Source organism: Palaemon carinicauda, chromosome 1 (assembly GCF_036898095.1).
Source record: "Palaemon carinicauda isolate YSFRI2023 chromosome 1, ASM3689809v2, whole genome shotgun sequence".
Taxonomy (NCBI): Eukaryota; Metazoa; Arthropoda; class Malacostraca; order Decapoda; family Palaemonidae; genus Palaemon; species Palaemon carinicauda.
Genome location: NC_090725.1, coordinates 98,328,488 through 98,346,390, shown reverse-complemented (window position 1 = coordinate 98,346,390; position 17,903 = coordinate 98,328,488). Strand labels below are relative to the sequence as shown.

Below are 17,903 nucleotides of genomic sequence, written 5' to 3'. Positions count from 1 at the left end.
CTCCCTCTAGGATTCTTACCTCCTCTGGAGGACTTTTTGCCTTTCCTATCCTTGACAGGAAAGGGGTTAGACACCACTGTCTTCGCTGCTGCCATTGGTTTTGTGGTCTTGGTCGGATGGGACTGCTGGGGTGCTGGAGGTTTATAGGGCTTAGGTGTCAAAGCCCTATGAAGGAGGGAGTCTTGGTGAGAATTCCTCCACCTCTCAGCGGCCTGTTCCACATCCTTAGGCTCAAACAGGTTCGTTCCTTCTAAGGAAGAATGCCTGAGGCTATTGATCTCGGTGCTAGGGACCTTCTAATGGAACCTCTCGGCCACCGCATCCCGACGTTTCAGGATGGTGTTTGCCCACAAGTTCGAGACTTGGTGGGCCAAAAACTCGATCGTGCGAGTGCCTGAGAGGAGGAATGTCTCCATAGCTTTCCTGGTACGTTCTTTGGAGAAATCCTCAGAGCGTATCAGGATACCTAAAGTCCCTAACCAGATGTCGTGGCTTGCATAGCACACTTCGCAACCTTCTCATGGTTAAGGATCTCGGTTGCCGAGAACGAGACCTGCCGGTTGGAGAGTCTCTCAAGAGGAACTCCACTGGTAAGCTCTTCCAACGAATGGTGGAGAGGAAGAGCTAAACAAGGCTCCTCCAAGATCTCGAAGTAACACCTCTGCTGTACGCGAGGAGGTGGGAGAAGCTTGTTGCCGGCACTGGAACGGTTGGAGGAGGACAACTCGGAAAGATGTACAGTGATCTTGTCCCTGGTACTCTTAACCCCCTGAGACCAGGGCAGAACCGCACTGGCCTTAGAAGGTTATTGAGTACCAAATACGCGGTCCAAGACCGTGTCCTTGCCCTCTCGAGGAGGGATCTCTGGGTCGGCAAACCCATTGAGAGCCCTCAATAGAGTCAGAACTTGCCAAAACGCATGCTCTGACTCTTGTTGTTCTCCTCCTGACGTTGGACTTGCAGCAAAGTCTCCTGTTCCCAAAGGCTCTTCTTGGGGAGATTCACGGACGTTCTCCGAGTGGCTAGTTGGCTCCATCCTAGGTCTTGTAGAGGACTTTGGTACAGTCTTCGAGTCCTTCGACTCCTTCCTGGGAAGGATGTAGGACTCCAACATAGATGGTGGCAAGTTCTTTTCAGCCCCTACTCGGGAAGACTTCTCAGCGTGAGATGGGGCTTCCCTCATTGGTGCGATGGGGGAACGTCTCACCTCACGTGATTCCCCTCAGGACGGGAAGTACTCGTCCAACAGTGAAGGAGAAAAAGTCTGGGGGGGGGGGGTGAAGGAACCTGCCTCGAAGGCTTGCATAGAGTCAACTCAGCTCTCGGAGAAGTTACCGTGTCCGGAACTCCTCTTTTTCTCTTCAGAGGAGTAGAAACAGCCAAGGATCTGTGACCTAATTCAGAGAGAACAAGCTTGAAAGCCTGCGTAACTGCTCTGATTAGTGCACCAAACCCGGGTTGTTGACTGACAGCCGCGCTGTCAGACACTCCCTCTGGAGGGACAGGGATAGACGGATCCCTGGGAGGAGTTCCCATGGGTGGGTTCGCCTGAAAAGAAAAAGGGATCCTGGACTTTTCTGGATGTTTCTCTTCCGCCGCAATGCGCGCTGTTATGAGTTTGCGGGGAGGGGAATGCAGCGATGGTGACCTTGCCATGCGTTGTCCAGCAGCCTCGCGCACGGGAGGGTATTGACGCTTGCGCGGGGGTGCGTAATGGTGCTCGCGCGATGGAGAATACCAGGGGTCACGCGCGGGAGACTGCCAGCGCACTGATGGCGCGTAGGAGCGCACGCGGGAGATTGTGGGCGCGCAGGAGACTGATGGCGCGCGCGGGCGCGCAGGATCAGGGCGTTGAACACGCGGGCGAGCAGGCGAGAGTTCGCGCGCCCCAGCAGATGTCGTAGGGGGCGCGCTCGCAGGAGAGATACCCCTGGCGCGCAACTGCAGGAGAGGATGGGCGCGGGGCGCGTGCGCGTATCCTCGTGGGCGCGAGTAGGAGACTGCGCGTGCCGCCACGATGGCGAGCGCTGGCGCGCTGGAGACAACTGTTGGCGCGTTGGCGCGTGGGAGAAGTCACATTCGACTTCCCAACAGCGCCCAGATCCGAAGATCGTGGACGCGCAGGAGAGCTGATTGCTGTGCGTGGGCGCTGGCGTGCAAGAGAGCGCTGGCGCGCAGGATATCGCTGGCGTGCAGGAGAGCGCTGGCGCGCAGGATATCGCTGTCGTACAGGAGAGCGCTGGCACGTTGGAGCACGCTGATGAGTTGGAGAGCGCTGACGCGTAGGAGAGCGCTGACGCGTAGGAGAGCGCTGGCGCGCAGGAGGTTGCTGGCACGCAGGAGGTTGATGGTGCGCAGGAGCGCTAGCTCAGGCAAACCTTAGCGCGTATGCCCATCATTAGCATGGCGCGTGAGGGAAGTATGCGCGCGATAGCGCATACGCCCTTGATGCCCCGTATTAGGGTTGGATGCCTGACGAGCATGAAAGTCAGGATTCGTCAGCGCGTAGCGCGCATCAGCCCTCAGGAACAGTGACGGCAGGTCGGCAGGTCTGACGGGTGGAAGGTCGATGTGTCCTTTAAAAGGACGACCTTCCACCGAAGAGGATCACGAACGATCCGCTGAGAGGTCCAGGACCAGAGCAGGAACAGTCGGTGATCGCTGAAGAGGCTCCTCTGCGGTGGACTGCAACGAAGATGTAGAACCAAAGAGGCGCCTCCTCACCGCAGGTGAAGGAAGGCCTCTCTGGCAAAGAGGAAGGCGAGCCTTGCGACGGATACGCCCTCTGGGGGCGTTGGATCAGCAAGCTGACCTTCTGCAGTCCTCCAAAGAGGAGTCTCTGTAAGTGAACTCCCAAGAGGGAGAGAAACACTAGCAGGAGAGACTGTTGGACTTAGTTCCTCCCTCATTGGTTGAGCAGGAACGGGAGAAACTAAGCCTTCAGCTACTGCGGGATTTGAAGAGCCAGAGGTACTGTATTAGGAGATACCGCATCGGATACCTCTGACACCACAACGTCGACAATCGACAGAGGATCAACCTCTGCCGGGGTCGGCGATTGCTTGACAGCGGCACCCAATCGGATGTAGTCAAGTAATGCTTCCTTGGAGGGCGAACCCTCGAGCCCCAAGGAAGACCAAAGCTGTAAAAGATGGGTTAGTGACACATCCTCCCCCGGGGGGAGAGGTGGAGCTGCCTCGCTATGGGAGGCAACGCCATCTCTCGAACCCCGAGCTTGGAAAACAATACAATGGTCTACGCTACCACTCGACGGTCTCTTGAAAGAGACCGACCGAGTGGGAGCTTCGGAGGAGGTTTGAGCAACGGAAGAAGAGTCCTTGGGTTTTTCTCCTTTCAAAGAAACCTTCGAAGGAGAAATATCCCGCCTGGACTTCTTCTTACGTCGCCGAGAAAACCTCTCCCACTGGGAGGTAGACCACTCCCTACACTCACCACACTTGTTATCACTATCACACCGTTGACCTCTACAGTAAGGGCAAAGGGTGTGAGGGTCTGTCTCGACCGCCGACATGAATGTTCCGCAGAGGCGGTCAGGTAATCCAGGGCAGGTGCGCATAATCGCAGAGGCCAACTTCACACACAAACCTGTCACAAAGAGAAAGCAAAAAGAGCATTAATGGCTGCCAATGAGCGGCGAGGATGAAAGCGGACACGTCCGACTACCATCCGAGCCTAGAGCAAGGTGAGCTCAAGCACAGGTGTGTGTGAGGGGGGGGGGGGGGGGGGGGGTTAGCAAGCTACCCTCCCCTACCCCCACTAACTAGCGGTATGGGTAGTAAACCCTCGTTAAATTTTAATGGCTCGTCATTTCAGCTACGCCGAAAGTAATACGCCTATTAAATAGCTAGGTTTGTATTTCAGTTACGGAACAAATGAAAAACAATAAAATACAATAAAATTCAATTAAATAGGCTAAATCGGCATATTAAGTAAAATGGGGAAAAAGGATCACGGCGTAAAAGGAATAATAGCAAAACCTTCCAAATTCAGGTAGTTGCCGACTTGGAGAGGAAACTACGATTTTAAACAAAATCTATTCCTCCAAAATCGGGTAAAATACCGATCTCGACAGGCAGAACTAAAATTAATCAAAACGCATTCCGATTCCCCGTTAAAAACTAAAAAAAACCCATGAATTCTCGCATGAAAGGCTACCGACCGAAGCCGCTAACTAGCGCTGCCCAAATAGCCTAAATAAAAGATAAAATCATGCCAAAACATTGAATTAGCTGTCCATAACACAAAAATAAGACTACAATTAGTATAAGGAACTAATAGAAAGTCTTACAAAACAAAGAGATACAGATCCCGAGAAAGCGACACCAAAAGACCGCATACACACACGTAAGGGAGCATCAACAAAGCGGCTGAGATAAAACCCAACAAGGTTATTGAATGAACGTGTGTCGCCTAGAAATCCTAAACAGACAGATATAATACTCAATTTGGGAGCACGGATCTCCAAAACGCCTGACATCTTCAAAAACACAAAATAACACAGAGCTTCGAAAAACACGTTCGAACGTTCACGGGTGCTAACAAGGAATGTTGGGCTTAGGATAGGTAGTGGTGGTGGTGGTGGGGGGACAGTTGCTGTAGTGAACAACACCTCGTAGTAATGGGGGATTTTGAGGAGGGAGAAGTCTAATTGAAAGGAACTTCTGGTAGTGGTATCACTCGCCCCAGTTTTAATACCGACACCCTTTAGGGGTGAGCGAGCTAGATATATTTCTGGCATTCCATGCAACTTTTTTCTCTGGTATATTTAGCAGTATTTAAACCTTTGAAATGGTGCTTTAAGGAGCATTTCACGGAGCAACACAGGTTGAGCCCAGAAATATTAATTATTTTGATACATGATAACCATCTCTCCTCCCCAAGTAAGTAATTTTTGTATCAATGCAAATCTCATGCATACATATACCACAGCACTTCCCCCAATTTTGGGGGTAGCCAACATCAAACAAATAAAAAAAAAGGGGACCTTTCCTCTCTACGTTCCTCCCAGCCTGACAAGGGACTCGACCGAGTTCGGCTGATACTGCTAGGGTGTAGGGTGCCATAGCCCACCCTCCCCCGTTATCCACAACAGATGAAGCTTCATAACGCTGAATCCCCTTCTGCTGCTACCTCCGCGGTCATCCAAGGCGACCAGAGGAAGCAGCAGGGCCTACCGGAATTGTCACAATCACTCGCCATTCATTCCTATTTCTAGCACGCTCTCTTGCCTCTCTCACATCTATACTCCTATCACCCAGAGCTTTCTTTACTCCATCCATACACCCAAACCTTGGCCTTCCCCTTGAACTTTTACCATCAACTCTTACATTCATCACCTTCTTTAGCAGACAGATATTTTCCATTCTCTCAACATGGCCAAACCACCTCAACACATTCATATCCACTCTAGCTGCTAAATCATTTCTTACACCCGTTCTCACACTCACTACTTCGTTCCTAACCCTATCTACTCGAGATACACCAGCCATACTCCTCAGAGATTTCATCTCAAACACATTAAATTTCTGTCTCTCCGTCACTTTCATTCCCCACAACTTTGATCCATACATCACAGTTGGTACAATCACTTTCTCATCAGAACTCTCTTTACACTCATGCCCAACCCTCTATTCTTTACCACTCCCTTTAATGCCCCCAACACTTTGCATCCTTCATTCACTCTCTGACATACAGCTGCTTCCACTCCCCTATTTGCTGCAACAACAGACCCCAAGTACTTAAACTGATCCACCTCCTCTAGTAACTCTCCATTCAACATGACATTTAACCTCGCACCACCTTCCCTTCTCGTACATCTCGTAATCTTACTCTTACCCACATTAACTCTCAACTTACTTCTCTCACATACCCTTCCAAATTCTGTCACTAATCAGCCAAGCTTCTCTTCGGCGTCTGCAACCAGTACAGTATCATCCGTAAACAACAACTGATTCACCTCCCATTCATGATCATTCTCGTCTACCAGTTTCAATCATCATCCAAGCACTATAGCAAGTTTCAGTCCACATCAAATTGCGAGAATCAATAGGTGGAGGTGAGGCCATGGGAGCTCCATTCAGGAGCGACTTCCCTAAATTGGGGCTATTATATACTGGCAATCCCCAGAGGAGAGGTATGTAAAGAATATTTTTCCTTTGTTAAATGTTGAAAGCTTCCACTTTGTAGATTTTATATAAGTACTGTGATTTAGAGGTAATATTAAAATTCAACTACTTGTAGACATATAACTAATTTCATAACTGGGCAATTCTCAAAGGAAAATCTATGTACAGTATACAAATTGTAAACAACAGTAACCTATGGAAGAAACATTATCTAATATCTATAACATAAGATGATTTTGAGAGACTTAAGATTAGAAATGCTGAGTGTAAGTCTGGGAGAGTAAAGCATACTCAATATACCTATTCTTTACCAACTTCCATTTAGCAGACTATAGTTTAATAGTGTGTAAATAGGTTATTGATTGATATTCAGCACTGCACAAAAATACTTACGTAGCAATGCATTCACACCATCAATCCAGTAGTTGTAAATCTTCTCTTCTGGAGCAATAAAGTCAATGTTATTTGGTTCATTGATATTGTTGCTTTCCAAAATAAGAGAGAAGGCCAAGGTGTGTGCACCCTTTTTTCTGCAAAGAAAAATATACCAAAGAAATCATAAACTATTCTTAGTCTTCACCAAAATCTTTTACCCTCCCCTTTAAATATAAATTAGTCATTACAATGTTCAAGCTAGTAAAATTATTTACATTATAACTTTCAGACTTGAAAATATGTGATTTTCATTTTCAATACAGTACTAACAAAAATGTAATTATTTCTAAAATTAGATTTCTTCTTTTAATACAAAATCTACAGTACAGCTATTCACTTACAAAGCATGAATATATTTCGTAAGTTGAATTTAATGAACAATCAAAATAAAAGCAAATCAGACAATGGCAAGGTTAAGTAAAATTTGGAAATCAATTTGCCTGAAATTTCCTATAAAAAATCACGCTATATATCAGTTTAGTGAGGTCGGTGTTACTGTATGGACACGAGTTGTGGTATGATTTTGCAGATTTGAGAACAAAACCTTCAGAAGAATATTGGGAGTGAAATGGCCGGACAGTATTAGCAATGAAACTATAAGAGATTACTCGAGTGTCATATGTGGATGAGATCATGGTGAGGGGTAGATGGAGATGGTTAGGTCATGCTCTTTGCACTCCCCTATAAAGATTAGTTCTATCAAACATTTAATTGGGCTCCACAAAGAACTAGAAGAATTGGAAGACCCAGGCCTACATAGCTCAGGATTATGAAGCGTGAAGTAGGTGATGAATGGAGAAGAATTGATTTAAAACAACAAGATAGAGACGACTGGAGATATCTAGCAGAGACCCTTTGCATTAATTGGAGTAGGAGATGATGATAATGACTCGACTAATTTTCACATATATGCCAACCCTCCTTCCCACTGACTTGTGGTGTCATGAGGATATGAAGTATTTTTTACTTCGAGACAGGCCGCTGGCACGTCACCGCTTCGTTTATTAACATTAACCGCTAATGTGTAATTACTTTACTAGATGCGTGTGTCTATTGAAAGGAAAGAAAATGGGAAATCTTGTATATTTTATGGGTAAATATTGATAAACCGAGTTTCCAGAGACAAAGCAATATGAATATCAGGTTAGTAAAGTATAGAAATAGCAAATCTTTTTATCAAAGTTCAGTTTTCACTTTACTCAGCACAAAAAAATGAGCTAAGACTTCAAAATATGGTCTATTGTATAGATAAATCTATTTACTCTTAGCTGATATATGGTTTTATATATTTTGTCAAAAATGTATACACAAACAATTATAGAAAGACAACTACTAAAAATTACTGAATTTAAAATTGTTATACAGTATAGTGCCAGGGGAGTAAAAATCTCTGGATGTAAAATTTGCCTTATGGGATGCAGAAGTTTCTTTTAAAAGTTGAGAAATTTCTGAATTCTGAAATCATCTTTGAGAAATTTCTGAATTCTAAAATCATCTCTCTTGTTTACGTGAATTAGTTTTTAATCAATCCAATATTGCACAGCTTTACAAGTAATGTTATGTTTATCAAAGAAAACCGAAAGTGTTCAAAGAATTAAAATATGATTGTAAAACATACTATTGCAACTTACCCAGTTCTATCCTTCATATGTGGACACTCCTTTCCCGTTACAATTCCTTTCAGTTCCACAATACTTATCTTTTTGCCTAAATCTTCAATAGCTGGAACAGTTTTCTCATCACAGTCATCATAGTGGAAAAACTTATGATTTGGAGATAATCGACAGTATCGGAACTTGTCTTTTGTTTTCTGAAAGAAAAAAAGTTTTGCATTAAAATTACAACACAAAACTTATGGTATTCAGGTTTTCTTCAAATCATAGTGGTATAATTTGGAAGTCATTACCAAAGTGGAACTAATAGAGATTAAAAATAAATAACTAGAATAAAAAAAACAAGAATTTGAATTAGAAATTCATGCCAGGCTATAATTATTTCTACTCAATATTACCATATCCATATACAAATGAAACGATTACTTCACCTAGTAAAAAAAAGTATGGAAAACTCAGAATCAAAATTAGGAAAGACTCATGAGTGATGGAGATAGACTCCTGATCTCTGTAATATGGCAAAGGACTAGATAATCTTGTGATACATATCCAAATCTAAATCCATGCCAGAAGCTTGCTTGGGTGATTCTGTCAATGCAGATTTGTATGACAAAAATTGTTGAAAGTTTAGGCTTCCTATCCTCAGAGATGTCCCAGAAAAGAAGCCAAGGAGTCTGGGATTATCTGGCATAGAAACCTACATCTCATGAATGCTGTTAAAACTTGCATTGTCTGGTGAAAGAAGACTTTTTGTGAGCAAAAGAAAACCCCTAGGTATAAAGCCTGTCCCTGAACCCTTTACCATTGCTCTCTGGCACTATTGAGGGAATACAAAGGGAATTCGTGGGTAAATTACTGTCAGGCATTCACCTCGACCTGTTCCCCCCTAAGCCTACGCAATGTTGGCTTTACCAAGACAAGGAATCTGTCATATCCCTATCCCGGGTACAGTCGACAGGCATCTGGCAAGGAGCTGAAAAAGAATCCATAAGATTTTTTGACATGTTAAATAAAATCCTGATTTCTCTGTCTACTATTAAATTTAACAAAAATTCTTTGTCAAAATTTCACTGTAATGACTCAGGTTTCTTTCTCCAACTAGCCTACAAATAAATTAATTAATTAAACCTCGACTCTAAATTGGCCAACACAAAAGGTGTAACTACCAATATTGAGGGGGAAAGGGGGGGAAATGTCAATTGGAATCACTGGTTTCCGAGGCCAAAAAAACAGGAATCCACAGCACACAAAATAAGGAAATTCTTATTAACCAAGGTCTTTTTCTTCTCTTCAAGAGTTAGTGCTCTCTGACCCTCTTACAATGTAAAGTCTTTTGATGTTTAATGTAAACTGACATCTTAATCGCGGCCCATGAACGACATAAGTCGTAACGAGAAATCAAATTGCACACCTTCTTCCTTACAATTAGCACAATTTCCTACAGCTCTTACAAATACCGCACAAAGAGCGGTTCCTGGCAGGGTTTTAAAGGGAAATTGTTTAAGAATCTTGAAAGTTTGAACCTCCATTGAAGAAAAAATAGTCAGGTTGCACAAAAATCCCAAAATTAATGACAATCCAAACAAAGAAGTAAAATACCAATTAAATGGGTAATTGGTTATAAGAAGAACCAAGAGAGATACAATGAATAAAGGAAATAATGAGCAAAAAAGGGTAATTGGAAATTCAAAGGAGCGGTAGGCTGTTTACAGGCCTGCTGTTCGTATACAACAGACAAGAGGCACGAGTAAACACTCAGTTCAGCCGACAGTATTGCCAACAGCAGGATGGAATAGGAGGTAGCAGGATTGCCAATGTGGTTAAAAAGAACTTTTTTTTTTTTTTTTTATTCAGAACTAGATAAATTATCCTAAGGTAATGTTTATCAATACTTAAGAAACAAAGGAAAATTTTCAAATTTGACAAAATGTTTTTACTAATGCAACTTAGAGACTAGTGTTACCAAGGTAAGGGTTATTAGCCCTCAAATAACTATTGTGGTACTATACTGCACATTCATAACAATATATTTATGGATTATTTTATAATTGAATGAACTGAGATTGAACTGGGAAGATGATTGCATGTGAACTAAATTAATATTTGAAAGTATGATTTATAATACAGGGAAAGTACTTTTTTCTCACCTTCATCAAGTAATATTTATTCATGCAAATATATTTACTTACTTTATGGTGACTTTTTTCCTTAAGGGGTGCAACTTTGCCCCATTAAAACAATGTTGTTTTGGGGTCATTTGAAACTTAATCTACTTTTTTATTTCTAAACCAATTTTCATCATTTAAAAAGCATTTTAAAGATAATTTTCTTCGCAAAATATTACAAAACTGATTTTTCTTATTCATCCTCATTTTTGTTTTTTTTTTTCAAAACATATTGGCAATAATAGTACAGTAAAAATTACCATTTTTCATATGTTTTTATAATTTTCAAAAATCCTTCAATAAATTTTCAAAGCATAAAATTTCCTATCTTTACTTTTTTACTCTTCAGGCATACTTAGTTATCATCTCTGACACTTCATACATCTTTCATCATAACTATAACATGAAAATTGTAATAATATACATGAGCAGACAGAAATACAGGCTTCAAAATGTCTTTATTTTGTAGTGTTCAGTAAAATATATATTATTATGCATGAGGGTTTTTTAGGGGCAATTTCCCTCAACACTGGGGATTATGAGGTTATAAGCATCATATCTCAGGGTTATTTATTAAGCAGTGGTGAGCCCCTTACATCAAATCTAGAAATATATACACTACACGTACTAAATGCCCACACGAGTAAGACAGTGCTAGCATAATGTATTCTCCTCTGCGTATTTTCTGTGCAAAATTTTATGATTTAGGCATATATAGTTATCGTCTAACACTTTTTGCATTATTCAATATAACTATAACATGAGAATTGTAAATATATGAATGAACAGACTAAGAAATACGATGAAAATAATTTAAGAGCAATGCAACAAACTCTTATTCATGTCACAATCACAAGAAAAAGGAAATTACATTACCTTTCAGCCTTGAATTAAAGAAAATGGCACATTTGAAGTTTATAAGAGACTACTATAAATATCTTTACCTTAAATTCTTGAAGAGAAAGTTAACATTAACTACACGTCAGAAAAGGGTTGCGTAAGGGACCAGATACGCTTAAGAAAAGGACATTTTAGCCATAAAACAAATAGTTTTCATTAAAAAATTGAAACATGAAATATAGATGTTCTCTCAGCCAAAAATGTAGTACGTACTGTAATCTGAATTTCCAAAATTCCAAGCAGAGGTCGTGAGTCATGCCCCTCAAGGATCTCCCAAAAATACCAAGGTAGATAATACCACTCATAAGTAGAGACCTTATTTCTAATAAGAGGTGAAAACCATGATGGACATCCCATTACAGAAATGCTTAATACATACAATAAATATGATAATGCATAGAAACGGAAGAGCTCTCTGAATATATCAATAATTTTTTGCTGGAACGAGACTGCACAGCAATATGAAAAAGATGAAGATTATATAGCATGAAGGATCCAGATTATATATAATGAAAAGTGAAGTATAAGCTGCTGCAATTGTAAGCATAAAGATAAATTTGTATTCCTAAACATAGCAAACTCAAAACCATGACAATGGCTCAACAAATTTACTGTCATAACTGATAAAAGTAATTCTTCCACAGAAAACCACCTACTTGAAGTGCCATTATGTTTGCCATAAAATTTTGACAAGACAAACCTCTCACAAGGGAAACAGAAAAGATCCCCAATAGTTTTACTCTTTCCTTATGAAAGGTCATACCTTTTGAAGAACAATTACAAATATTGTACATGCTTCATCTGGATTATATAAATATTACAATGACAGCAATATTAAAAAGCAAATAATATGTGTAGCACTTTTGTTTGCAATTTTAACAAAACTAGCATTAAATCTTACCATTCCACGAGCGTACTTAAATCGTGTACCTTCAACAAGGAATCTCAATCGATGTTGCTGTATCAATTCCAAGATTTCAGGTTCCAACTGCCTTCTTAATTCCCTGAAACAGTAAAACAAAATTTCTATTACATTATTACTAAAAACTGACACTATGTAACAATGAAGTGGAATAAAGGGATTTTGACGAAGGAAAAATCTATTTCTGGGGAGAGACCTGTGGCGGCCGGTGAAAAGAGTCCTTCTTATATACCTTTTCTGATAAAACCTTCCAATTATACCAGAGAAAGATAAAAGCATGGAATGCTGAGGTTACAGCCCTCGCGCGAGCACCTTTTGGGTGTCGTGTATAAAGCAAAGGCGCGTGAAATCCACTATTCACAGGTTGTCTTCCATTTAGTTAATTCCTTCGTCAAAGGAATGGGCCGATACAAAGGCCCTAGCCAACCACCAGCGCCACACCACCCACGCCAAGACGCGAGCGCCATCTGAACATCATCCTTCTTTTTGGACTTGTTAGTGTGGAATTTTTTTGTGGTGCTCTCGACCTTTTTTAACATTCGTGGATTTATTTCGTCAAAAATAAAATTTTAATAATAAAATCTATTTTCATCCATCTAAGTCAAATTTCTTACATTTTCTAAGTGCAATCTTGAAAAGAAAAAAATATAAACTCTTCTGGGATCATTAGTATTAACCACCAACCAAAGAAATGTGTGTTAAAAAACAGCCAGTCTTAGAGGTACAAAAGAATCATAATTCCCAGAAATCTCATCCTGGTGAAGACTAGGGGTGCTGTCCTGAAACCAAAACACGAGCACTTAAATTGGTAAGCTTTTGAACCATTCACAAACAGAATGAATAGGAATGTGAAATGTTTTTCTGACAAGGCTTTCAAAAACATCCAATCTTTTCTTCCTTACTGTCCCCAGTACTGCCAAGGGTGTTTCAATCAAAAACCTAGTGAAAGTATAAATCTCTTTCCAATCAAAACATCTAGAGTGGGTTCCAACTTCCCAATACTTTGGAGTCTAGGAAAAATCTGTTGTAAAACCGTGAAGATAGATCCATGACCTCCTCAATCATATTTTTCCCTGAGATTTTTGTAACCTCTATTTCTAAAACATGGGCAGCCCTCTTTGACCATCGACAGAACACATGGCTTGGGATAGAGGCGGCTTTCCCATATACTGTATGATAAAATTGGAAAACCTTCCTCCTACACAAATCTGCAGGGAAATACCATCATACAGATCTCTTATAAGTTTGATAAGTCCTGTTGGTATTTTGGCTGGAATGCCTGCTAAAGAAAAATCCCTGGTGGCTTACTACTGCTATGACATGAATCCCTTGGAGGAGAAAAATTAAAGTATAAAAAAGTCATTTTGATATTTAGTAATTACAGTACAATAGGGCAAATCGAGGGGATTCCGAAAAGACCTCAAGGTATCACTTTGCAACCTGGGGTCCACTGGTGCCATCAAATTATTGATTCTAAGTTTATCGAATAAAGGACCCAAAATATGGAAAAAAACAGGAATTATAAAAATAAATTTTTTTTTTTCTGAGTCTAAAGGTTTAGGTACTGAGACACTGCAAAGAGTGAAAATCTGAGAATACTTTGTCCACTTGGGTGGGTCAACTCTAACACCCCCAAAACAGAGACCACTGCCTACGTGCAGATTGACTAAAATACTAACCCACTGTACTGCACTACATTGTTTTAATGTGGTTTCTATCGTGCCATTGCAGTTTATATTATTTTTCAGAGGTAATTGGACATCATGAACACAGATTCAGTACAAGGTAAGACCTCTTAACATAAAAGTCAGCCTCATATAACCTATGTAAGTAACAATAATAATTGCTGATATTGTAAAGTATACTGTATTACTAAATATATGTACATTAATATCACTACAGTAAAGCTGTATAAAAACTCTGATAGGTTATAACATAGTGGTGCTGTTATAATATCTATTATGAAAGAGTTTTGAATAAGTAAAGAAATTCCATAAACGATAGCCTGAGTTATTCTCATATGTGCACATATGCTCAATGCGGCAGCTCATGATCAGGTGATCACAACCAAAAGTGAAAAAGCCATTAATGTTGATCATTAAAACGGACCAAAAGTTAGAAATAAAAGTACAAAAAAGCATTAATGATGCACAACTAACTTTTTAAAAATCAGAATGCAATAATGTCTGCTAAAAACTAGTGATCAGCTGACAAAATTGTATTATGTGTTTTAACCCTTAGCCTATAGCATTTCATATACAGTACAGTACTGTAAATACACTTTTAGCAATTCTTTTACATGGAATGTATGAATATTTATCCTACCACCAAGTGAAAAAAATGATAAAAAATGACTATACAACGCCACTAACGTTTATGAAGTCTACGCAGAAAAATCTCACGCCATGATGCCATCCTTAGTCATTCTACTATTAGACGGTAAAAGAGAGAGAGAGAGAGAGAGAGAGAGAGAGAAGAGAGAGAGAGGAGAGAGAGAGAGAGAGAGAGAGAGAGAGAGAGAGAGAGAGAGAGAATATTACTTAATCATACTGTATGTATGAACCTCTTCTAAAAATTTTTATTATTAGAATTCTATGCAAGGGGTTTATCACTGAATAGTTTACATGTGTTAAGTATAAAGTTGTCATGTATATTGTTTGTTTTTCATTACTGCATTGAGCAGGGAGGGAAACGGCACGGAGGCCAGGTGAAAAGAAGCTTGGGTTTAAAGGCAACTCACGAATAGCAGAGGTAAGGGACAGTGGACATTGCCCTAGAGACTGACCATATTACACATCATCAACACCCAAGCCCCTTCTCCACCCAAGCTAGGACCAAGGAGGGCCAGGGCAATGGCTGCTGATGACCTCAGCAGATAGACCTATAGGCTCCCATAACCCCCCTATCCTTAGCTCACACACGGCTGGCGAGGTTGCAGCAACCTATGGAACTAACGAATTTGAGCAGGACTCGAACCCCAGTCTGGCAATCGCCAGGCAAGGATGCTGCCACCAGGCCACCACAAACCTAAAAATGTTGGGCTGCTTGGGCTACGAGCATCAGTACTAACTGCGAGTAACCAAAACTTTATTTAAATATCATACGGATCTCTGAACTTTGAATAATGGAAAAGTGGAAGACAGAACCCGTGAAAAGGAAGAAAAAAATGGCAAATTTGGAAATGATTTGTATTTTCCTAACGATACAAACATGGAACTTTTCATAGGGGATATTGTATAACTTTCGGCGTAGCCGAAATACGAGCCATATGACTTTAGCGAGAGATAACTATCCCAACCTCTAGATAGCAGGAGGGGTGGGGGTAGCCAGCTACACCGCTAACTCACACACCTGGGTTAAGCACTCACTCTGCTTCCAGGCAGGACTTTCTAGAGGGATAGGGGTGACGGGGCCAATTTGTATACAGTAAATAGCTCCAAGTTTCTATCGTTAGGAAAAATATAAATTACTTCCAAATCTGTCACTTGTTCCATCACTTTATACAAACCCTTTGCTATTTATAGGGGACGACTTACCTCTTAGGAGGGAGGAAGTCCATGCCAACTAGCTCTTGGCATTTAACCCAGGGTTCTCTCCCCCTACAACAAAGATCGAAGGAGGTAGGAACCTTGCACCTCGCTAAAATTCTCTGCGGCCGGCGCAAGCTGTATGTTGGTGACACTAGCAATGTGGCAGGTCTAGTAATAGGAACTCGAGTCATAGGAATCTAAGAGTACTAAGACTACAGACTAATCCCCTTGCTAATGGTACTGGGGATGCAACAAGTATTATTTCTATACTTAGGTTACACAAGGGAAAGGGGTCTTACCTGCAGAGATGTGAGGTCAGCTAAGCCGAGTACCATGGTGGTGATTCCACAAGAGAGGGCGAAGGTGAAGGAAAGAAAGAAGCCAGTCTCTCTAACTCCTTCACCCAAGATTAACCCGGGTACCTAAGCCCTCAACCCTCTGCTACTTGTCCATCAAGGAGTTCAAGGTGTTTAGACCATTTGTTGTGCAACCACCACAGGACCAATAAAAAGCGTCTCCATGTTCCTGTGGGTTATGTCTTGCAGGTAGTGGTCGGTGAAGGTCGTCTGACGCTTCCACCAGCCCGCTCGTAGTATCTGCGCCACAGAGTTCTTTTTGAACCCCAGGGACGTTGCAATGCCCCTAATGTCATGAGCTCTGGGTTGTCGTTGTGGAGAAGGGTCAGGATTAAGAGCAAGATCAATGTCCTTGCAAATCCATGACAAGATGGTGTTCTTTGTGACCCTCCTCTTGACTTTCCCCGTGCTGACAAAGAGTGCTAACACACGGGGGCAAGCTGCTGCTGTTCTCTTTAAGTAACACCTCAGACTCCTCATTGGGCAAAGTACCAGTTGGTCTGGATCTTCAGTTACAGAACGAAGACTCTTGATCCTAAAGGGCCTGAATCTAGGATCCGCTACCGCCGGACGTGTCTTACCAATAAAATCAGGGACGAAGCTGAGAATTACCTCTCCCCATCCCCTTAAATGGGAGATGTTGTATGATAGATCATGCGGTTCACTATATCTCTTGGCTGAAGCCAAAGCAAGTAGGAATTCCGTCTTCAGAGTAAGGTGGCGATCTCTTGCCTGGCGTAATGGTTCATAAGGAGGACCCGAACCATATTCCAAGGAGGAGGTCTAATTTCCGACTGGGGACGAATAAGCTCATAACTTCATATGAAGAATGAAAGTTTCAATGAGGAGGAAATATCTGCTCCCTTCAGTTTAAAGGTGAAACTCAAGGCTGAGCAGTAGCTTTTGAGTGCCGAAACCAAAAGGAGTATTTCTTCTCAAGATAGAGGCATCCCATCAATGACATCAACCACAGAAAAGACCACTTAGCCTGGTAGACTGACGCTGAAGAGCATTTGAAGTGTCCAGACATCCTCTTTTCTTCAACTTGTTGCGAAAAGCCTCTCTGAGTGAGGAGATGTGGGACAGTCTCCAGGCGTGAAACCAAAGCAAAACTACGGCTTTGTGGAAGATGTTGACATGTCATTGTTTGAGAAGATCGTGTCGTAGAAGAATTTCCCTCGGAAGCTCCCTCACGAGCTGCAGTAGTTCTGCTTAGAGTCATTGATAAGTTCTTGCTTATTCTGATTTAGTCGATGACTTTTCACATAAGACAGAATGGGGGGAAATGCATAAACATCTATGTTGCCCCACCGTTGTTGGAATGTATATTGCCATAGAGCCTGGGGGTCCTGGACTGGGGAGCAGTAGAGCGGGAGCCTGAAGTTCAGGGCCGCGCGAACAGATCCACAGTCAGGGTACCCCACAAAAGTCAGGACTTTGTTGGCTACTAGATGATTCAAAGACCACTCAGAGCCCACTACAGTATCCGAGTCCCTTTGCTCAGATTGTCTGCAAGCACATTCCTCTTGCCTGGAATGAAGTGAACAGATAAGAACACAAAGCTGTCTTCTGCCTATCTGATTATCTCTACTGCTAGATGGCACAGGGGCTGTGAGAAGGTACCGTCTTGCTTGTCTAAGTAGGCTACTACCGTGGTATTGTCGCTCATCAAGACTCATCTCTGGTAATTTTCTGATTTAAACCACAGGCCAGAGATGGTGTGGTGCAACATGTGGGGCCACCACCTTTCTTATGATGCATCTGAGAAGGGCATCAGTTCCAGGGGAGGGACGAGAAGGTCGACCCCTTTGCGGAGATTCTCATCTACCAGCCACT

General features: G+C 41.9%; 1 protein-coding gene across 3 annotated transcripts in view; it reads right to left on the bottom strand.

The window, feature by feature from the left end:
• Ced-12 (engulfment and cell motility Ced-12) overlaps positions 1-17,903 on the bottom strand; it is a 185,219-nt gene that overhangs the window by 16,499 nt on the left and 150,817 nt on the right. For all 3 annotated transcript variants that reach the window (XM_068383010.1, XM_068383016.1, XM_068383000.1), the window contains exons 13-15: positions 12,161-12,263; positions 8,213-8,391; positions 6,540-6,676 (exon numbers count right to left, since the gene is read on the bottom strand). In XM_068383010.1, coding sequence (XP_068239111.1) covers positions 6,540-6,676; positions 8,213-8,391; positions 12,161-12,263 — 419 coding nt within the window. The remainder of the gene's footprint in view (positions 1-6,539; positions 6,677-8,212; positions 8,392-12,160; positions 12,264-17,903) is intronic.